This window comes from Mangifera indica, chromosome 19 (assembly GCF_011075055.1).
Source record: "Mangifera indica cultivar Alphonso chromosome 19, CATAS_Mindica_2.1, whole genome shotgun sequence".
NCBI classification, from domain to species: Eukaryota; Viridiplantae; Streptophyta; class Magnoliopsida; order Sapindales; family Anacardiaceae; genus Mangifera; species Mangifera indica.
The window spans coordinates 8,474,556-8,497,846 of record NC_058155.1 but is presented as its reverse complement, the minus strand read 5'-3'; the positions used below and the strand labels follow the sequence as shown (position 1 = coordinate 8,497,846).

General features: G+C 32.6%; 3 protein-coding genes across 4 annotated transcripts; all 3 read right to left on the bottom strand.

Annotated features, from left to right (window-relative positions):
• Positions 1 to 4,441: 4,441 nt before the first annotated feature.
• On the bottom strand, positions 4,442 to 9,333 carry LOC123202752 (prolyl-tRNA synthetase associated domain-containing protein 1-like). Of its 2 annotated transcripts, none has more exons than XM_044618856.1 (12): positions 9,146 to 9,333; positions 8,245 to 8,304; positions 8,098 to 8,148; positions 7,898 to 7,958; positions 7,673 to 7,749; positions 6,747 to 6,796; positions 6,365 to 6,447; positions 5,919 to 5,989; positions 5,676 to 5,832; positions 5,230 to 5,372; positions 5,047 to 5,145; positions 4,442 to 4,832 (listed from the first exon to the last, which is right to left on the bottom strand). In XM_044618856.1, the coding sequence occupies exons 1-12, from the start codon at positions 9,182 to 9,184 to the stop codon at positions 4,767 to 4,769; spliced, it is 957 nt and encodes a 318-aa protein (XP_044474791.1). In that variant the 5' UTR covers positions 9,185 to 9,333; the 3' UTR covers positions 4,442 to 4,766. The 2 variants fall into 2 exon arrangements, with proteins under 2 accessions (XP_044474791.1, XP_044474792.1); XM_044618857.1 differs by having other exon boundaries at positions 8,245 to 8,654; positions 9,146 to 9,312.
• Positions 9,334 to 11,809: 2,476 nt separating this feature from the next.
• On the bottom strand, positions 11,810 to 12,857 carry LOC123203062 (ethylene-responsive transcription factor ERF014-like). Its single transcript, XM_044619228.1, has one exon. It carries the CDS (start codon positions 12,794 to 12,796, stop codon positions 12,110 to 12,112), a length of 687 nt encoding a protein of 228 aa, XP_044475163.1. The 5' UTR covers positions 12,797 to 12,857; the 3' UTR covers positions 11,810 to 12,109.
• Positions 12,858 to 18,812: 5,955 nt separating this feature from the next.
• LOC123203623 (aminoacylase-1-like) lies at positions 18,813 to 21,258 on the bottom strand. The gene is made up of 4 exons (XM_044620064.1): positions 20,204 to 21,258; positions 19,901 to 20,038; positions 19,309 to 19,548; positions 18,813 to 19,226 (listed from the first exon to the last, which is right to left on the bottom strand). Exons 1-4 carry the CDS (start codon positions 21,053 to 21,055, stop codon positions 19,125 to 19,127), a joined length of 1,332 nt encoding a protein of 443 aa, XP_044475999.1. The 5' UTR covers positions 21,056 to 21,258; the 3' UTR covers positions 18,813 to 19,124.
• Between the last annotated feature and the right edge of the window lie 2,033 nt (positions 21,259 to 23,291).

Below are 23,291 nucleotides of genomic sequence, written 5' to 3'. Positions count from 1 at the left end.
ATTGATTCGTTTAAAAAAAAAATCTACATGAAATAAGGGATTAAATGGAACTAGGGTTAGACCTAAACCAAGCTAGTTCAGACTTGAAAACTAGTTTGATTCGATTGGAATTTGTTTATTTCAAAAATAAACAGAGTTCAAGTTAAGAGGTTTGATTAGTTTTAAAATCGATTTGAACTTGAACTTGAATTATAGAGAGTTCGATTCGGTAATGGCTCGATTCAGTTTGAACTTAGCTCATGACTGGATTCAAATTATATTATATAATTATTAAGCAAAATCATTTTGTTATTGACTCACGAATTCAAATTATAAATCTGAGTCATGAATTTGAATCAAACTCAAAATGAATCATTTTTATTTGAATCGAACTTCAATCATCTCTAATGTTGACTCAATGAATTCAAACCAAACTTAAATCAAGGAGTGTTCGAGCTTGGTTCGGTTCATATTCATCTCTAAATGGAGCTCCTTTTATTTCAAAGTCAAACAAGGAGCAAAACTATAAAATTATTTTGGAATTAATTGATCTCAATACCATTTAATTTAAAGAATCAGAACTTTTATGGCATTGACCCTGTGACTGTTTCAAAAATGTCCGGCGTTTACAATGATCAAATTCAACAATATTTATGAGGTTAGCTGATCTTGTGTCAATTTTCAAATCAAAACCAACTTTCTGCATTCTCCATGGTAGGTATGGTATTGCATTATTGAATATAATTTCTTCGAATTTAAGTCTACCTTGTTAAAGAAATATCGTATGATCTTAGTTTCTTCCCTGAATCAAATAGACTATGTTCTTTTTCAACCATTTAAAAGAGAGAGTGATCTATACATGTTATTCTTTTCACATTTTAGGGTTTCTTTAGGTAGCCCATACACGTCCATAACTTCACCAATTTACTAATAAATAAACTTATCGATTTAGAAATAATTACTTTACACTTTCGGTGGGCTAAAAATATATGAAAATATGTATGCTGGTAATTATTTTTTGAAGATAATTATGGCTCATCAACCCCACATCCATCTTGTTTTGTCTCTCAACAAAACTAGTATAAGTTTTATTGCCCAGTTTACAACTGGAGATTATAATTGGACCGTAAAATCGAATCTTCGACTTGCCCTTTTTCAAGCAAGTAAGGGATCTCTAATAAAGACATGGATAAGGTGACTAAAATTTCCTTAGTCGGGGATGAGTGGGGACAAATATATATATATCCCGATTCATTGTTTTTTTAGTTCATCTTCTTTATTATATATTTTTTAAACTCTTATACATTGAATTATTTTTAAGAGTTTTAAATTATTATAAATATGTTTTCACATTTAATAAATATTTTATTATTTTTTTAAAAAACATACGAAGAGGAAAGTGTGGAGAATTTTTTTCATGCGAATAGGGAGAGGAAAGGGAAAATATTTTTTTTTCATAAGTGAACACAGGGATTCCCATCGTCCCTCTGTCGGAGATGGGGATTTAAGTATTCAGTCTCTACCTGCCATGTTCCATCTCTATTTATCACTATCATATTGAGATATCAAGCTTTAACATGATCAAATCACCCAGAATGATCGGGTAAAAAGGGTTTAGTAGATAACAATGAAACTTGGAAGGAATCTTATGGATTTAATTATCCCATTAACATGTAGGTGGAAATTGTTTCTTAGCATGATTGATTAATATTCATTTCTGAATAGAAATATCAAATATATATTATTTTCTGAGGAGTGGAACACAATCCACAGGCATTTATAATTTTCCATTTGAATCTTCGGCTAAGTTTGCTTCTTGGGATCATAAACGCCCTTTGCGATTCTTGAAGAGTTTATCAAGCACATACATTGATCAATCCAGGATGACAAAGCAGTGAGTCAGAGTCAGAGTCAGATCACCTAACACTTGAAAAAACCATGCAATAAAAATTGATACCCTCCTACTTGTGGGATTAAAAATGCTGATAATTTCTTGGGATCATAAATACTCTGAGCCAGCACATGAAGTAGTTAAACAGGTTTCCTAATGCAGTGATAATCGTTTGTTTTTTTGGTGACCAGTGGTAACCGGTTGTTACAATTATTGAATTTACATTTCTTGCTTCTTGTTATTGATTAGTTGTTGGAGATATGGCATGGAGTTTTTAATAGAATTTATGGTTAACCGAGCAGAAACTTGATGAGAAATAATGGAAGATTAATATTTTCGTATCTCTTTTTACACAAGTCAGCCACAAGAGAGAGGTGGAGGGAGGGATTACAGCGGTAAGTCCGCCTAAGAGAGAGATTAAGGATGAAGGTCATCAAAGAGAAATGGAGAGACTAAGGATAAAGGCTGTCGAAGACAACGAATTTTGTTGGTAATAGTGACGGTTTCAAAATTTTAAGGGAAAAATTATTACTTTTCAAATTTTAGGTGAAAAAAATTATTAAATTTTTATATTAAAAAAAATATATAATAAATTTTTTATTTTGTAAATATTTTTAACTAAATAACATTTTTATCCTTAACTTTAACTATGAATTTTAATATAATGATAAACATTTGAATTTTTTAAAGTTAGTAGATGAAAGATTAGGGTTTCATCAAACCCTAAGTGGGAATAAGTCTTTCAGCCTATTGAGAATGGACAATCCAATTGAACTAGTGTTGGATTCGAATCGAAATTATTCAAATTCAAGCTTGAGCTTAGCTCGAACGAGCCCAAGCTTAAGCCAATATTCTCGAGTTCAAGCTTTAGAGTGTTTAGTTCGTCAAGTTTGTGAGCTAAAATGTTGATATAAAAGGACACCGTTTTGATTAATATGTATTAAAACGATGTTGTTTTAATAACGAACTAGTAAAAAACTCAAGCTCAAATCAAGTTTGAGCCGAAGTCAAGCTAAAAGCAATAGAGTTCGAGCTTATTTAAAGCGAACTCAAGCTCGAACTCAATTTCATATAAATCAAATTGAGTTTGAGCTTAACTCAATTTGAATTGAACCCTAAATTGGAGTGTCCAAGGGGTCTCAACATAATTTGGGCCTAAACTCAAGCCATTGTTAATTGATAATGAGGACTAATGTATCCATATAACCCGCAAAAGAGTTTTTTGTGTGTAGAAATTTCGAGAGAAAATTCAGTACCCGTAAGTAATACTGGCCCAGAAAAAAGGAATGATGTGAAAAAGGCCTAGTTTTGGAGATATGGCATAGGCCCAATGGTCAAAATAACCCACAGCACAAATCTCTTGGAGCACCACACCTTCGGTCGATAATATCCTATGATATAAAATATGTATTTTATGATAAAATATAATATAAATAAAAAATAATATATATCTTAAAATATATCAAATACAGTAGATATATTATACAATATTATATATATATATATCTTATTATACGATTCATATTATTGATACGGATAAATAATATATTAGAAATGTATATAAAAAATTTTGAATTATCAAAAATATTTATAGTATTTTTTTAAAATAATAATGTGTCAATAATTATTTTTTTATTATTTTATTTTTAAAAAAATATATCATATAATACGATATAATATATAATATGCAATATAAAAAAAATAAATTTTTGATGCAGAGTACTCATTCATTCCTTAAGCTAGACATCAAACAGTGATAAGAAACAGCCCGCAAAGTTATATGCACACAAGGAAAAAATAGCCCTCTGCAATCCTAGAAAGTCATAATTTGTTGCATTTCACGTCTCTTGATCATGCACACGCACTAAATTTATATACATGTACACAAATAGATTTGTACTACAGATGATTATAAACTAAAAAAATTATGTGGAAATTAATTAATTTTGCAAAGGTAATGGTCTTCGTTTGAGATGATAAAGGAGGGAAGAAGGCAACTATCGAGGGAGAAGGAAGGAAAGTCAGCCGCTGACCAAGAAGAAATCACTCGTCGGAGATGAAAGAAAACCCTAAGAAAATATTATTACTTTTCAAACTTTGGATGAAAGATAAATTATTAGATTTTTAAATTAAGAAGAGAAAATATAATAAAACTTTAGTTTTAAAATTTTTTTGTTAAAGGATAGTTTGTCATTAACTTTAAAAGAGAATTTTAACAAAATTTAACTCATAAATATGTGTTTGAACTTTTAAAAGTTAAAAAACAAAACTTTGAGATTTTCTTATACCTCAAGTGAGAATCTATAAAGAGATGATGCTATCTTTTAAAAACATTTGACTTCAACGATAAAGCTTTTTTCGACGAGAACAACATGAATCATTATGTTATTATAAATGAAAGCACATCAAATTTAGAGTTGAGCCTGAGGAAACAAGAAAGTTCACCTCAGTCCAAAACACTTAATACTATATGTACAAATAAATTTTATTAACTTGTTTATACAAACTAATATAACAACAAAAAATTAAATAATTTTAAAGTGAAAAAAAAAATAATCACACGTTACCATCTCAGTTTATATAAATAAATTAATAAAATTTGTTCACCTCAATGTGATCCAAATCCAACAAAGGACCACTATAAATTTATAACCAAGGTTTAGATTTTTAAAAAAGTGGTACATCTTAAAGCCATTTCAAATGAGTAAACATTTTTCAAAATGTTTTACACCAATGTACCTCGTAACAGATAGAAGTTTAACGTTGAACATTTGTTTCCTTTAGCTTTTCAAATTTTGGGAAGGAAAATAGTTGCAAGTTAATAGAAAAGAGAGCGTTCCATCTACAACCAGCTCACAAATGCTTGGTTTAATCTGTAAAAGCATGTTCCCCAATATTATCTCAGTAATGAAGCTCTACCAGCGTGAAACCCTTGTGTATACGCTGTGTTCTTGAATATCGTCTGCAATAAAGGTTTCCCTTGTGACTATATAATATAACTTAGAATGTTTAAAATACATGTATCAACCCAAGCATACACAGTGCTATGGTCCATTCTATATAATACGGTAAAAAAATGCTAGACATGAACTACATTAAACTGTTGAGACACTTGAGTGTTGCTTTTATGAGAAAAATTTGAGGAATAAAGAAGTTCAGATTCATGAATTACTCACAGCAAGGTTCTTGAACTCTGTGCAACAGCATTTTCTTAATCTGTTTGCAATCTCAGTTCCAAGCTCTTCCCCATGTTCTTTGATACTGCCATCCTTGGTCTGTATGATTCAATTTCTCGAGGTTATCCAAAAGTTACTTATTAGACTGGGAAAGAAGAAAGCATAATATCCTACATCACATACTTCTAAAAATATTTGGGCTGATATTTTATTCAGAATCTCTTCCACAAATTTCTCAGCATCAGTGAAGGCGCTTGAAGGATGTACAGCATTGGCAGACTTGTCCTTAATATTCTGAACATTTTTGGCCAGTTTTACAGCTTTCTCTGCACCAACAAAAAGGAAGTATAGCTGCAGTTTCAGTAGCTAGACTACACAGAATAGACTTGCAACTGCTTCAGTTTGGGAAAAAGAACCAATTTAATTGAAGCTGCATTCTTGCACTAACTAGTAAACAAATTCTTGTACAGGAAGTTCCCTTACTATCCTTTTTATTCTGATGGATCAATAAACATAAAAATAGCCATCATATATTCAAAACAAAATCAGATTCTTCCAATGTCTTTCCAACACCAATTTTCAAAAATAAAAGAAGTACCACATTCATATTATGCATGGTGCAAATTTACCTGCCACTGCCTTGGAGTTACTACTTGTAATGACGTTGTTCCCATCGGCATTCTGTGAAGAAGCTGATTTTTCTGGAGGTTCTGGCAGGATGGTAGAACCAGATGGGACAAAAGCAGCAAGGTCAGGAGGTTGATCTTTTCCAACTGTGGGGTTAGCCTGCAGGAGATTCAATGATATAGAAATGGATGAACTGCTAAAGAACTACATAGTGAAAACAACAACAAAATTCAACCCAAAATAACCTCCAGGTCAACATATGATGGCTCTCTCCCAATTGATTCAAGAAACTTGTCCAGATCATTGGCATTAAGAGCTGGTAACAGAAACAATATGTGAAATATCAGACACTGACTCATTAAGACAGAACCTTACTAAGTAATGCAGATCAACTAAAATAACATGAGAGCACTGTTATGCATAATCCAATGAAGCAGATGATCTAAAAGCACATGCTGGGTGCAGTAAGAACCCTTCATGAGTAAGCAAATTCCATTATGCAATACTTTTCACATCTCTGAAATCTCTACTATGACCCTCTGAATTAGTTAATATTATTATTAGAAAAGAGTTTTTACCAATATAGATTTGAACACTTTTTTTCAATTAGTTAACATTTTCTTATGAGATTTTTTTTTTTCAGATTTTTAACAAATTTGTCAATAAAAATCCTTGAACACTTTCCACTTACAGATTGACATGTCATTTGACAGTGGATGGAAGAAGCATCGTTCCTGAGTTTTGAATCCTTTATCCAACAACAGTCCAACATCTCTTCACAAAAGAAAAATTACAAGATATATTAGGTAGACGCTTCAGTAAACATGCTTTGTTTTTTGCTTGATTGCATGTTGTAATTACAAAGAAAAGTAAATAGCATAATATGTCCCTTATGAGAAAAGACCCTTCATGTTTAGCCAACAAAAATAATATCTAGATTTGTTTCCTAAATAATAAATAAATAACTTTAAATTTAAGAAAATATGATAACATGTGTTTGGTATTAAATTTAAAATCGAACATATAAAAAGGCAAAATTCAAAGCCAAGTAAATGAAAAAATAAAAATAATACCTTGCTGATTCATTCACCAGCGCAAATGGAGTAACACTTCCTAATGGCACCTTGAATAGTACAAAAAGTGCAACAACATCAGATTGTGCTCATATCATGACAGTCCACAATGCTATATTTCATAACATAAACAGTTGTACTCCCCAAGCCCTTTTTTGGTAAATGAACATGAAAGTTCCGCCAAGTGAATAAAAGAGAACAATTTCCATTGCAAGACAAACAAAATACTCTCACTTAACACAACAATCTGTTACACTATAAAGTCTATAAAACACTCAAAGTCCTCTGCAATAGATAAACTAAGATTATATCTCACTACTGTTGGTAGACTTGTCATGTGAGGATTTATTTTCAAGTCCACTTCATTAGGCCACATGGAGTTCTCGTGGCATGTGTTAATTTACAGTAGAGTAGCAGTTGATCAGTAATTAATGCAGTTGTTCAAATTATCTTGAAGAAGTTATATTTGAGTTAACATATAATTGTTTGATTTGTAAGTGTTAGTAATTACTGAGTTGCAATGTTGCATAGTGTCAGCCATGTTAAAATTATATTTAATGAAGACAATAACTGGTCTATTTAGTTTCTTACAAATAGGAAAATATGATACAAACATAACATGATGACTTTCCACAAACGTATTATATATCATGTAAGTAGCAATTTACTGTGCAGATATTGCTAAAGAATACCCAAGCTGATAACACCTCTTTTAGGTTCAGTGCAATAGTTGGACCAACTTGAAACTATAACAAAGATATCCAGAAAAGGTTAATTTGGTTGGTATTAATCAGCTTGCACATGCAACCTAAAGTATAGCAAAAGGAATAGACCTACAAATGCATTTACTGATAGAGAGTTGAGAAAAAAATTTACAAAAGAATGGTATCTATGCTGGGAGAGTAGTATCAGAGACATCTACCTACCTGAAGTATTTCGGGCAATGCCTCTTCAGGAGCCATCCTCAGACCTCCCTTTCCAAGACCAAGTCTTTGAGACAAAACTGCACAATTATGGGACCAGAGAACTCACATTAAAAACCATGAATTTATAATCCATTCATAAGCAGAAACCAATGACAAGGCAGCACAAATATATGCAAGCCCTTGACATCAACATGCCCATTTTGGTTTGATACTATGATGTTATACCTTTCATATCAACTTTTGTACCAGCCAGAGCAGAGACAATATAGTACCTGTGTTTCTTGTCCTACAAATACAAGTATCTGGAATAACTGCGCTATAAATGTAACAGAACAAAAAATTAAAAAAAAAAAAAAAAGAAAGGAGATCCGTGGCCATAATAATATGCAGTTAAAACAACTTTACCAGTATCAAGTATTATATACCTTCAAGAACAAATTTTTACATCCACCTCCCATACCTCCAACATATTTTTCCTGAAAGTAAAGAAATGTCTCTCTTCAGATCTATTACCATGTAACATGTGCGTATGTTAGAAATGATATATACCAACTCCTGCTTTCTCCTCTTACCTGAGCTTCAACTGTCATTACAACAGGATGTTCATACTTGGAAAATTCAATTTGAAGATCCTAAGAAATCCAATATAATTATTAGTACCAGAAAATAAAAGATACTAAAGAAAACTCCAGTACACTCAATCAAGAGCGCCGCAGAGAGGAATGCACATAAACACAAAAATAAGAAAATCAGTATTCAACATAATGTTGCCATTTTCCAGTAAAGCCTGTCTTAACAGTTCTGCAAATTAAAAATATCGTTATATCACAAAAGAAAAACTGATAACACGGTCCAATTATAGACCAAATTTATAAAAAAAAAATCTCTGATGTCTCAAATTTCCAAGGGAGAGTAATCTCAACTTCTACTGTACACAAATTCTAAAATCGATGTAAAATGGGTGAGAAGGATTGAGTCATGGCTGCATGCAGAAAAAACACTAAAATAATTTAGAACTTCACTAGTAGAAAGAATATTGGGTAGCAACGAAAAAAAATAAACCCATCAAAACGCAAATACAGCGAGCAAATGCAACCTATAAACAAGCAGTGCCCAGCATTCTTCACAAGGCCAGTTGTCACAAAAACATGTTCAAATGGATGAATTAGTAAAGACTCCAGCAACAGAGTGATCCAAAACATATTAACATTTAAAAATATATATATATATAAGCTTAGCTGCACATTATTCCCACGTTAAATCGTTCATATGGCCGCTTTAAGCACGATAATTCCCGAACAAACTCTAATACATAATTCACGGAAGCTAAAAAGTTATGCTCAAGACATAAAATTCATATCACTTTACAATATAACCATGAAATTTGATATCAAAGCAAACCCAGATCAAATTTGACTCGGAAACATATAATATGGTTAAAATCTTCAACGGGTAATAATTTGAAGAGATAACCTGCAAGCGAGCAAGCAACTGTTCCTTTGAATAGCCCATTAGTAAATTGTGGATTGAAGCAAAGCTAAAGAGTTCGCGAAATTTGAGTTAGCATAAACAAACGAAACGTCGCACAAAAATTGCAGGTCCTGTCGTTTTTGTGAGTGACGTTGGCTCGGCTCTATGCTGACTAAACTCGGTGGGTTATCGGGTGGTTTATTTAGGGCGTTGATGTTGGACTTCTTGTATCCAACTTGTTAGTTTGGGCCCAATATGTAGAGTATGTGATTAAATTATGGCTAAATACTTATACGGGGTAATTGTATATTTTTTAAATTAAATGGGGGAAAAAGGGAATAATTAATATTATTGATTAAATATCATTTATAAACTTATAACTAATAGATTTTTTAACAGTAACAATTAATTGGTAGGTCTTTAGATTTTCCAAAGATAGAGGGTATGACTTTGTCAATAGACTAAGCCTTTGGTGGGAATAGATCTTTTGGCCTTAAATTATTTTGAAATGACAAAAAAAGAAAATAATTACATTATCTAATCACATTTTGATACATCAGAGTGTATAGATAAATTAATAAAATTTATTTGTATACATAATTTTATTCATAGTATACTAGTTTTAACAAATTATTGGATTTAAGTCTATTCATAACGAGTCGACTTGACTCAATTGCATAAACTACCTATGATTATTGGACAATTAGCTTGATAGTTGGACTAGGGATGGCAACGGGGAGGGGTGGGGAGGGGATCTCAATCCTCGTCCCTGTCCCCACAGGGTTTATCAATCCCCGTCCCTTGTTCGTCCCCATTATAGGGATGAAAATGATTTTCGTTCTCTGTTCATAGAGAAAAATCTTCTCCCTATCCCCGTAGAAAAAAATCTCCTCCCTGTACCCAAAAAAAAAAAATCTATTTGACCCAAAAATAGTCACTCGTTTATCATTGCAAACATGCAAATTATACAAAAACAAGGATAAACTGCTGTTTTGCTACAGAGCCACAAAAATACAGAAGACAATATGTAATCTTTATTGTATATAAAAGCAAATCGTGTTATGGATAATGATTAATACGTTATGGATCATCCAACGAAGAATCAAAGTAGGTAAATTCTTCAAATTTAGATGCATAATTTGCTATGTTTTGAATTACAGAATTGACATATTTGTCCTACACAAACCTTAACTATATGGAATCAAAATACTTTAGAAAAGTGCTATCAAATGTATTACATACACTTGAATACAAATAGATCCTACACAGCATTTGACCCAAGAAAAATCGATTGGATTTATTCAAATATGAACAAATTCAGGGCAATAATGTATAAAAAAATGAAAACTCTGGACAGATTAATTATTGAAATGCACATGACATGTTGTAAACTGTTACATTAGATTTATTTAAGCATTGTTATGTGCTAATATTTATCAACAACTTCATGGCTAAGTGAGTGGGGTCGTCGTCATTCGTAATCCAAAGGGGCCCAGCCGCCGCGTCTGATGGGGCCACATCTCAATTTCAACAGAGTGGACCCAACCAGAACAACATTCAAGAGGCCGAATTCAATGTAGAAGAAACAATGGAGAATGGGACCCCATCCCCACTCAGCCTTAGTACCCTTTTGCACAAAACGACTGTGCATGTGCGAATCCCGGCTTGAACCGACGGTCCAGACTTCTGAGTCTTGACCAGGTTCAGTTTTGGCTTCGGAAGACTGAACATTGCCGTCGAACTACTGGATGTAAACGAACTTGATGGGACTTGTCATTTTCCATGGCAGTGACTGGTTAGAAAATCATTAAATTATTCATAAAAGGGTTACCATTTTTAATCTTTCTGGTCAAGAGTGCGAAGAGATGATTGTGTTAAGAATTTCTGGAAAATTGTAGCCTTTAAACAGATTTTGTACTATCAATCTGGAAAATTGGGGTTTTTATTTTTCATTTTACTATATATTTATTGTAAATAAATCATTCCCATGACAAAATTAATTATAACAAAATAAAATTCATCGTTGCAAAAAGACATTTCATATGTTTAAATAAAATATTATTTACTTGAATTAAAATGATTTTGATGTAATATTTCTTTGAATTTGAACTGCTTTTTATATAAGAATATCAATGAACATAAATTAGAGAGATTAAGATTCTAAGATTAGGATGATCATAAAATAGATATCAAATTAAGGTCTTACTATATTCCTATAATACATAAAAGGTATATTAAAATTATATAACATGGTTTAAAAATGGTTAAATTAATTAATGAATCAAGAAGGGAAAGTAGATCTTGATTAAATTTCTTTTTGTTGGTGACAAATCATCTGAGTTTATACATTGGTATTTTATGGCAACTCCAACTGGGAAAACACTGCTGCGAATGGTTTCAAGTTTCCACGCCTCTGTGGTACTTGTCCCAAGTCAAGTTGGCATTTCTGACACCTTAAAAGACTAAGGCTTGCCAAAACCAAAATCTTCCGAGGCACGAGAGAAATGAAACAATGGCATTTATTATAGATATGTAAAACCGCATAATTAAACATGAGATAGGCAGACCCCATAGAGTTTATCCTATAAACTCAGAGATTTACTAATCCAACTAACTATCTTAAATTCAGAAATTTATCAGTTTAATAAAAAAAAAAAAATGGGATAGTTGAAATAATTCTACATTTTATTACGTTACAAAAGACCATCATGGATAACATTGACATATTGAACACTTTGAATAATTGGTAAATGCAATATATATATATAATACGCAGAAACCCACATGAAAGAGTCCAAAAAAATGTCTCATCTCCAAGTGGGTTTCTTTTTACTAACTCAAAAATAGACTTTTTTTTTTTTTTAATAATATAAGAATATGAATTTAGGTCATTGTCAGTTATGTCTTCTTCAAGCAATTAACAACTGAAGATCATGAATGAGTTTCAATGGATTAAAAATTGATCAGCTAGCAGAAGCTCCACAAACGAATATCTGCTTCATCCAAAAAGTCATCGATCGTTGGAGGAAGGTCAAATAATGAGACGCTGCTGAACATTTGATCAACGTACTTGGGTGATTGAATCCCATCAAAGTTATACCATGGAAGCGGGTCCATCATGGAAATGGAGGCTTCATTGTAGGTCTGCTCAAAGGGTTGCAATAAAAAGACATCATCATCCATTAGTTGATCAGACGCCGAGGAGGACATTGACGGAGATGAGATTAAAGACGATGAAGAAGAGGAAGAAGAAGAAGAAGAAGAAGGAAGAGTAGGTGATTTTGGTGGGTTAGTGGTGGTGGTGGTGGCATTTTCACTATTTGCAGCGGCTGCGGCTACTCTTTGAATGGACTTAGGAGACAAAACGGTGTCAGGAATGTAATGAGAAGAAGTGATGGGAAAGTTAAGATTTGCGGAAGAGCCTTTGAGGCATAACAGTGCAGCATCATAAGCCCTAGCTGCGGCTTCAGGTGTAGAATAAGAGCCCAACCATATTCTTGTTTTCTGATTTGGCGCCCTAATTTCTGACACCCATGAACCCCAACTCCTCATTCTCACTCCCTTGTACTTCTTCTTCTTGCTCGATGAAGATGATGTTGACGGCACTGCCTTTGATACTGGATCCTGTTGAATCTTCTGCTCAGTTTTCACCATTGTTATAATAATACTAAGATCAACAAAAAGACTGAGATAGGAACTGAAGATGGGAAAGAGGAAGAAGGCTGGTATTTATAGATGGGAATTCGAGTTAGAAGGCCCCTAGTCAAGGAACAGTGTGAATACTAAAATGGATGACAGATATTTCTGGTTATATAAAAGGACAATTGTTGCTTCTTGCTTGCTTCTAAAATGGCACGATTCTCCAACGACAGTAAAATCAGTCCAGCTAATTGTTGGATCCATTTATATTTGTTCATAAAAAAACAAATAATGTATGAATAGTCTGGTTAAATGAGAACGCAAGAATCAAATACCAAAAATTAAACTCAACTCACGTGCATAGATAAACGCTGATAAATCATCATAGAATTTTCAACTTGCTGCTGCCTAGGTTTTGAGAAGACCAAACAACATGTACGGTCAAAAGCACCATACTTCTTTGGTTAAAAATTAGGACTAAAGCTTTTAAGAAAAATATTTTATTATTAAAATTAAATAATTATTTTGTGAATAAATTATCTGAAAGATTACTAGATCTAAATTATTTTTATATTTAATAAATTTAATAGATATAAATAATTATTATGTTTGATTAGAGATAATAAACAAATATTAATATATTATTTTATTTAAATATTTTTAAGTATAATTATTATAAAATATTTTTTTACGTTATTTATTATATTAATTGAAAATAAGATTATTTTTATCTTAAAAAAATTAATAAATAAAGATTAGTTATAATAAGATAAAGATTATCTTAATAATTTTTTAATACCTAAGATAGATGTAGTAATCAGATTACCTTCTATATTATCTGTTATATCACTATTAAATATTTTATTATTTATAAATTAAACAAAGTAATATAAGTAATAAAAGATAGATTATCCGAACAATTTTTAATGCCCCTAACCAAGCATACCCTTAAGGTTGGACGTAGAATGTTTTGTTGAGCTGCTATGTTTACATCACACCAATTTATAACACAATTTGAAAGTAAAGAAATTAAAGTTCCAGTGTAACTTCTGAGGAAAAAGCAAAATGAACATAGTATCGAACAAGTATGTAGGAGTGAATATAAATTGAGTTGGGTTTGAACATTTTAAAGTTGAGGTTGATTTAAATAATAAATAGTTTGATTCAAAATCGATTCAATTTTGGTTAAATCAAAGTTAAGGATAACTTAATTTCGATTCAATCTTTCAATTTGAAGTTTAAAACTCAGCTAAAGTTTATGATTCAAATTTATAGCTTAGATTCGTAATTTAAATTTGTTATTTATTAATTAAATGACATCATTTTATTTAATAATTGATAAAATAGTAATATTTTGATGACAGTTATTTGATATGTCTTTAGTTAAGTTACCATGTAAATTTAAATTGAATTGAATTATTTATTTAACTTGTCAATTAGATCGAATTAAATTTTTTTTAACTTGAATTCTACTTAATTTAAAAAATAACCAATCCATCTAGGTGAAAAGAGAAGTTGTTTGGTTATAAATTTTATTTTAAATAGTATTATCTATAAAATTTTTATACTTAATTTATAACGTATCATATAATGATTAAATAATTAAAAATAAAATAATATTTAATATAATAAAATATTATTATTATTTATATATAAAATTATATACCCAATTTTACTAAGAAAAGTGATTCAAAAATCAGTCATAATCAATAAACAGAAAACTCAACATCAACACGCGCAGTCAAACAGTGAGCAGCTATAATTCATAATTTGTAGAACAACAGCTGTTGCTGCTCTGTCTCGCAGCTCTAAAACCGCGTTATGGGCCTCATTCAAAACTGTCATTTTCTCTTACTGATAACAGGTCTCATAAATTATGCTCAGCTGTCTCTTTCCATGACATTTTTCTGCAAAGTTGCTGACGCCTTCATGAATCGACAGTGCTCACAATTTCTATCTTTTCGTGAAAAATTCAACCGGATTCTCTGTGCTACAGCAAAAGCTAATAAAAGCAACTACTTTGGAAAATAATATTGCCAATGGGCCGCCAAGGAGTGGTTTGGAAGGTGAAAGTGCGTGACTTGGAGGAAAGAGTCTGGGTTCAAATCTTTCAGAGAATACCAACTTGATAATCTTGACTGATGTGGTCAAAAGCCAGACACTGAAACCAGATTCATAGTTAGTTTTCACATTCTGAAAAGTCTAAAAAATCCCATTTAAACCGGATATTATTTTTTGGAATGGAACTAACTACACTTCTACCTTTTCATTTTGTTAAATGGTTTTTGTCAACTTTCCTGCAGAAATTCATGAAAAGGCTATTGATGCTAGTGAAAGTTGAAGATTAAACTATTTTTTTGATAGAGTTAACCAAGTCCCCAGTGGACTAAGTTCAAGAAGTATCATTAAAATTAATTTCTGTTTCACTGAGAGTAGGATGAAGAATTTCAGAAGCAATTCAATGGTCAAATTTCGTGTTACTTTTTCATGGCAGGAGTGGGATGAGATATGCGACAAGATATGTGTCTGGTTGTGATTGTGATTGTGACTGTGATGGTGCATTCAAACTTTTCAACGTTTGCCTTTAGATAATTTTTTTTTCCCAATATTGAATGAGCTTCCGAGAAGCCTCTTCTTCATCTGCTAGATTGGTAAGAAACAGCTGTATATCTATATCTCATTTGTCAAAATTAATGCTTAAAAAAATAGCTTAGCTTTAAACGATACTTCAGAAAATTTTAGACCCTAAGGGTTAAGAAGAATGATAGAGCATTAAACTATTAGGGAGAAGATGAATTCAATTAATATAGACAGGTTTTGGGTTATAAAAAAATAAAAAAGATTTTATTCATCGTGTTCCTAAAAATACGGTCTCTTTCTTTTACTTTCTTTTACGAGAGTTTACTATTATTGAGCCTGCGTTTGAATTGTATATTATTAGTAAACCTCATAAACATGAAAAAATCAACTTAAATTACTTAAAATGATATTGTTTTAATCAATAATTTTTAAATGAGTTGAACTCAAACAACTTTAAAAAAAATTCAATGAGATCAAATTCAGAGTCTCTCAAACTGAGCTAAATTTGAGTTGATCCAAATTCAAATTTGATTTATTTTAAATTTAACTCTAATTCAATAAATAATATGCATCTCAAAAGAATAGTTTAGGCAATCCGTACAAGCCCTATCCCTCATCTGTCCTTCTTGTGGGAACACAACCAAAAAATTTTTTATAAGAATCACAATAAGGCATCTTATACCTTCTTAAAATTAGACCGCCATGTTTCTAAAATAATTACACGTTACTATGAATAAATATTCTATCAGGTGGCTTTGTCGGTCTGATTAAGCATTCTGTTGATGTTATTTTGCTACTCATCACATGTTCAGGCGACATGTACAGCCTTATTTTTTCATAATAAAATCTGCCATTTTTCTGAGGACTTTGCTTACGAAAATGAGAAGGAAGTTTCATTTTAATAATATGGTAAATTTGCCAATGGCACCACTTGGTTGACCTAATGCTTTTAAGAGGCACAGCCGTGAGCTGTGACAATGACTTTAGTTAACAATACTTAGTGAAAATTAATAAAATTGTAATTAAAATGGGAAAACTTTGTTTGCTAGTTTCTAGATCCTGTCAGTTTCAAACTGTGTAAAAACTAGAAGCCGGGGGACTTTCATCGACAGACTCTAAACAGTGGGAATTCACTTTTGTTAAACATATATTCATGAACTACTATAAAACCAGGATAAGTTTCTCTTCTCAATGCACACGTAATAATCCTTTATCAAAATATTATTATTATTTTGGAAGCATATAAAAAAGAGACAATTTTACTGTATCAACAGTAAATTTGATTCTAAATGAATTATATATCAAGTACGATATATCATATTTATATAATATCTTTATCTATCGCTATTTTAGTACTCAAAAGTCTAAATGCATTTGATGAGATGATTGAATATATAGATATATTGATGGGAATATGAGTAGTTTAATCTTACATTAGAAAGACAATCTCCGAACTCACGAGCTGCCGTACCTCGCATGTAACTCAAAGTAAAATAAAATAAGGAATGTGGCGTCCGTATTAGAAGAATGTTGAGTCCTGCCAGCGGGATGTAGGGTCGGTTTGTCGAGGCGTCACTTTGCGATTGATAGAGAGATATGGGGGAAATGGTGAAGTGAGGATGGGCGAAACTGCGAAGAAGGCTTCAAATATGTATGCTGGAGGATGAAGAGGCAAGATCCATGTGGGGTTAGGAATCAAATCTCTTTAATATTTTCTGTTAAAAGATAAGAGAAACTTGCAGGAAAATAACTTCAACAACTACAACTACAATATGCCCTCAAAGGTTGTTGAGTTGCAATAAAAAGAATCTATGTTCAGGAGAATATGAGTTTAAATCCTGATGATATTTTAGGATTTAAATTCTTAACTTACCTGATAATATCAAAAGGGTAGTGTTCAGTTTTCCATTTGATATTGAGATCTGCAGTAATAATTAATTAGTAGCTAGATTTCTTGTATGATTTGGAAATAAGCTTAAGACCATGGGATTCCACTTTCCAGGTAGCCATGGTTTTAAATATTATCTCTGGTTTCATTGGAAAAGCATTTGACTGGAAAAAGAAATGGAAAAAAGATTGATTTCCTTTGCAATTCACATGGGGTGTGTCGGCTTTTATTTTGTTAACGAATTAATGACATTATTAGAACATGTATTTGATTTCTCTAACAAACATATGTAAAATTTGTAATATGAATCGTAGTCATTGTATGTATGATAGGATTTACAAATGAATATTATATACAATCATGGCTCCAAAACGGTCACGTAATTACTACATGGTAAAGCACCTTTAATCTGCAAAATAGGGCCTGAAAACAGCAATGTTACATCGACACTCTTCGGGACCGGGTCCATAATGCGGCAATCTCATTGATCACATCGTCATCGATAACTAGCTTTGGCACATCGCCCTTAAGAGTGCAAGTAACTTGGTCCAAGCTAAAGTGGGATTTTGAGCTGGTTACTCGAACTCTATTGTCCTAAGATGGAGCTTTGGAAGGTGGTTTGGCTGGCTGGGTAGTGGGGGCAGTGGCTGGTTTGGTGGCTGCCATGTTGGTGAGAATGGGTGATCGTATGAATGATAAGGTTGGCTAGTGGAATACATCCTTAGGGTGAAAGATGAAAAAGTGGTGGAAACTGTGTGCTTAGGCTGGTGTGTTTATGGCTGTGGTGTGGGTGTTATTTGCTGAACCAGACAGGAGCAAAACCCAGTTTTGGCGTGTATGTCCATCTTAGGTCCCGAATTTATGTCTCTCGCAAGAAGAAGGCCCGAAGGAATGACACAGCTGGCAGCAACAAAATTGATACACATAGCAGCTTGAGACTAAAACAAATAGCAAATTCACAATGGTCTAGACCACCAAAACCAGAGGAGAAATGTGTCACTGCAGGAGGAGACTTGGCTGTTATGGACAACAAAAAGAAGAAAGCATGTGTGTGGAGGACATCAGAAAATTCAGAAGGAAAAGTGGAGATTTAGGGGAGAGATCTAGGCCTCTCGAATTTCCTGAAAATTTGCTGGGATTTTCATTCTGTTTGTAGTTGATCAGCTCTTTGTTTTTCTTATTTTGTTGAATCAAGTGGTGTAACGAACTGATGTAAATTGCACCCATTTTCCAGAATGAAATGATGAATTTGTATTGATCAACTTTTGCACTGTTTTATCCAACCTGAGTTTATTGTTTGAATTGATGAATTGAGTTGTGTTGTGGTTGCTTGAGAAGAAAGAGTAGAGAAACCATTACTGTATTGCTGGGATAAAAATTACAGAAGTGTGAGTTACATAATTTTCTCTGCTGAGAGTATGATTATACAGAGGAGTTGCTGCCAAAATTTCTCCAGGTACCTAACAGTACACAAGCAATTCGGATCAATTATACAGGTATCGGTAGGGTTGATGTGCAAGTGCATACTAATTGTAGCATCACAATTCATATGTGTCATCATGCTGAAGGAACGATAGTCAAGTTCATATTACTTAAGGATGTCCTCTGGAAAGGACATCATAACATGACACATAAACTGCTGAAGGATGAACTAATGCTATTATTAATTATAGCAGACAATTCTGCAGTAGCCAATAGAGCAATTTTTGTTATCTAAGATCTAGACAGCAACCAAATCATATAATGTTACAAGAATAACAATTTGGGGGGAGTGCAAGCATAACCATACTAATCGGGAAAACACCTCCAGATTAAGTTGAGCTTATGGATCAAACCCTCCCCATTAACAAATACTGAGACGTCTGAATGACGAGTCTATTGAGAAGCTTCCTGAGCTGCTTCCACAAAAGAACTCAAAGAGCTGATAACAGATTCATATATCTCAATTCCTCTCAAGTACACAGTATCTTTCAGATGCTGCAAGATAGAATAAGGTAGGAAACACTATCAGCACTAGATGGAAAGGGCACCGTAAAGATAGATTGGCAATCAGACAAACCTCATCATGGTCATGCAACAAGATAGGAGTATTTGACATTGGAGAGAAACCAAGAGTGGGAATCCCTAGCTGTCTCATGTATCGTGCATCAGTAGTTGAAGCCAAAATTTCAGGCTTTGCAATTTTTCCTCCAGCTGCTGTGACAGCTTGCTTGAAAACGGACCACCAAGGATTTGAATCATTTGTTGGGGTCATTAGAGGGCGCCCCTTGTAATCCCTTAATGGTCCTAACTGAATTATCTGTCGTAATATGAGTAAATAACACAAACTTCCATTTAGATCCAGTTAATTACAGAGAAAACAAAGGGAGGAAAATAGTATACTTAAAAAATTGAAATCAACCAACTTCACAGAGTGTTTAAAATCATGTAAATACTATTTAGGAGGCAGTTGATAAAGAAATAAACCACTTCCCATAAAAGTGATGCAAATTGTTCGAAGTTCACCACAAAAATAAATACAACAAAACTATGTATACATATTTTAACATTCAATTTACATAAACCCCATCAGTTAAGAAAAAAAATCATTTTGATTTCGATATCCACATTAACATGTACAAAATCCAAATTGATGAAACCGCAACACTAACCTCATAAGTCATGTTCCTTGTCGCTGGAGCCCATTCTTCTGCAATTCTCTTCCGCATAAGATCGGGGTCAGCTGTTGGTGGCAACCTGATATTAAACCCGGCTTCGGCCTCTGAAGGTTGCAAGTTCATTACAAAGCCCTACACAAACAATTAACATCATCTTCACAAAATCAAACATTGATACCAATTTTGTTGCAGGGCTTTGAGTTTTGCATGTTGGCTTTAACCAGAATATCTTTTGCATATTTGGACTGGCATAGATGAAGTCCAGTTTTATTTTTTAGGTTTGACTCAAATACTCACTGTTGGTGATGGCGTCCCGGCTTTCAAATAAACCGGATTGACCGAAATAACCTCGGAATTCGCCGCTTTTCCAGCCTTAACCTCATCAAACTGGGTGTCTCTAAATGTAGTGATCATTTCAACGCTCTTCATCAAGTTCTCCATAGCACTGTTATCGAACATCCTAGAGCCATGCCCCGGTGAACCCACGGCTTTAATTTTCAAATTCCAAGGCGATCTGTCGGCGTAAAACACTCTAAACTCATCGTTCGTTGAAGCTTGTCCTTCGTCCATCACAAACCCCACATTCAGCTCTCGAAACTCCACCGATTCAACGAACTTCGCCATCCCATCGACCGCCCCAATCTCCTCGTCCGGGACGTAGGACACGTGGACGGTCCTGGTCGGTTGGAACTTTTTAATGAGTTTCAAGTTGCGGATGGCTTCGAGATACTGCATAGAGATACACTTGTCGTCCTGGGCACCACGGGCGAAGATTTGGCCGGTCTCTTGGGAGTGAAAGGCGGAGAAAGGAGAGTGGGTCCATTTGTCGGGCTCGGCGGGGACGGAGTCGAGGTGGGAGTTGAAGAGTATAGAAGGGAGAGAAGGGTCGGAGCCCGGCCAAGTTAAGAGGAGGAGGAGTTTGCTGGGGACGAATTCGAGGATTTTGAATTGGAGGCCGATGGATTGAGCTTGGGTGATGAGGAAGGAGACGGGTGCGGTGTAATTAGGATTAGGGTGGGCGGTTTTGAATCGTAAGTATTGTTTGAAGCGAGTTATGGCTTCTGGTTCTTGTACATGTTGCTGTTGTGTTGAAGAAAGGAGGGCTGCTGTTGTGAGTATCAGGAGGAGATTTTGGGAGATGGAAGCCATGGTTAGGTAGATGAAACGGGAGATCGAAAAGTAGATATTCTTAAAATTGAAGAGCCATTGACTCTGGAAGTTGAATTATTACAAGTTCAAATTTGATGATGTTTGAATGAATATGATGATCGGATTTACAAATTGATAACGAATATTTTATAAATAAAAAAAAATTGAAACAATGCTGAGCAATCTCAAATCTCAACAAACAAAATCATATAAAATTTATAGCATATACAGTACAAGAACGCCTGGAACGGGTGCACCGAGACTAGGGCTCGGTTCGAGCCTGAAACGAGTCAGACTCTGCTCGACTCGATCGAGCTCGAACCGAGTTTGAACTGGCTCGGATTGGCTTGGTAGATATTTTTTAAAATTTTTTTATACAAAACGATGTTATTTTAATCCATATATATACACAAAATGATGTCGTTTTAATATGAAAAATGAGCTGAACTGAGCCGTAAACGAGTTGAGTCAAAAACAAGTCGAACCTGAGCCGAGCTGAGTTCAGCTCTAGTTGAGCTCGAGCTGAACTCAAACCGACCATAAATAGACCGAATCGAGCCTGAGCTGGCTACGAGCCGAGCTTAGCTTGGCTCAAATCTAACCCTAACGGAGACCACGGAGCGGGCGTCCGTGACAAATCGAGTAAGGTTTTAAAGAAAGTTTGATTTGAATAATATTTTATTATAAAAATAAAAAAATTAAAATTAAAGATAAATTATTTAAAAGATTATTAAATATAAATAATTGTTATATTTGATAAAATTTAATAAAAATTAATAGATTTGATAAAAATTAATAAATATAAATAATTATTATGTTTAAATAAAATTTATATAAGAAAATTAAGATATTATTTTACTTAAATATTTTAGATATAATTATTTTAAAATATATTTTATATAATTTATTATATTAATTAAAAGTAAGCGTATTTTAGTCCTGAAAATTAAGAAATAAAAATAAAATTATAATAAAATCAAAATTACTTTGTTTTTTTTTTAGTACTTAAGAGGGAGATAGTAATTAGATATTTACTTATATTATCTGTCACATTAGTATTAATAAAATAATATTATTATTTTATTTTATTATTAAAAAACTAAATAAAATAATATAAATAATAAAAATAAAGTATTATAATAATCTTTATTAGCCTTCAACCAAATAATCTTTTAGGGGGCGTTTAGTTTGGGTAATGTTTTATTACCAAAATAGAAAGATTACCTTGAAGATAGATTACTTAGAAGATTACTGGATATAAATTATTACTATGTTTGATAAAATTTGATAGGTATAAATAATTATTATGTTTGGTTAAAGGTAATAAAAGATTATTAATAAATTATTTTACTTAAATGCCCTTGAATATAATTATTTTAAAATATTTTTTATATTATTTATCATATTAATTAAAAATAAATTTATTTTTGTCTCAAAAAATTAATAAATAATAATATAATTATAATAAAATCAAGATTACCTTGGTAATCTTTAAATACCTAAGGTGAAGGTGGTAATCATATTACCACCTATATTACCTCCCATGTCAGTATTGGTAATAGAAGATTACTGTAATATTTTATTACTGACAAATCAAACAAAGGAATAAAAAATAGATTACCAAGGTAATCTTAAAATCCAAGAACCAAACGCCTCCTTAAAGTGAAGAGTTTAGACTCAAATTTTTAGGAATCGATGGTATATTAAGATTATAGTTTTGAGTAATTTAATTTGATAATTTTAAAGTTAATTAATATAATTTTTCCTGTTCGATGTGATTGATTTAACTTTAAAAAATAATTCAATTTAAATAGTCTCTCATTACTTAAAAAAAAATGTGAGTGCTCGTTGTTGGGTCAATAAATTGCAGAAAGAAAAAAACCCTTTTTTTTTCCTAAAGATTTTGTGAAAGGATAAGTTCTTAATCAAATATTATTCTATGATTAATTTAAAATTTTATTTAATTATAAAATGATATATAATTTATATACTCAAAAGTATGCCAATCGTCAGTTTATTTATTCTTCATCGCCACCTCATTTCTCATTCTTCTTCTCCTTTCTCACTTCCCCTCTGGCTCCTGATCTTTCTTTCTCTTTCAATAAGATAGCAGCCACGCCAGAGGGGCCAGCTTCTTAGTGCCCAATATATAGTAACCCCACCATTGCAAGAGCCAGATAGTTGCCGCCTTGTGATTCTGTAGTTGTGGCCAAAAGACGACTCAAAGAAGGACGCA

Coding starts and splice junctions, on each gene's coding strand:
- LOC123202752 (XM_044618856.1), bottom strand. CDS start 9,184: ATGGGCTATTCAAAGGAACAGTTGCTTGCTCGCTTGCAG. Junction 7,750..7,897: donor TACAAAAGTTGATATGAAAG/GTATAACATCAT, acceptor ATAATTGTGCAG/TTTTGTCTCAAAGACTTGGT. Junction 5,146..5,229: donor CAGCCCAAATATTTTTAGAA/GTATGTGATGTA, acceptor TGAATCATACAG/ACCAAGGATGGCAGTATCAA.
- LOC123203062 (XM_044619228.1), bottom strand. CDS start 12,796: ATGGTGAAAACTGAGCAGAAGATTCAACAGGATCCAGTATCAAAGGCA.
- LOC123203623 (XM_044620064.1), bottom strand. CDS start 21,055: ATGGCTTCCATCTCCCAAAATCTCCTCCTGATACTCACAACAGCAGCC. Junction 20,039..20,203: donor CCGGGACGCCATCACCAACA/GTGAGTATTTGA, acceptor TTGTTTGTGTAG/GGCTTTGTAATGAACTTGCA. Junction 19,227..19,308: donor TGTTGCATGACCATGATGAG/GTTTGTCTGATT, acceptor TCTATCTTGCAG/CATCTGAAAGATACTGTGTA.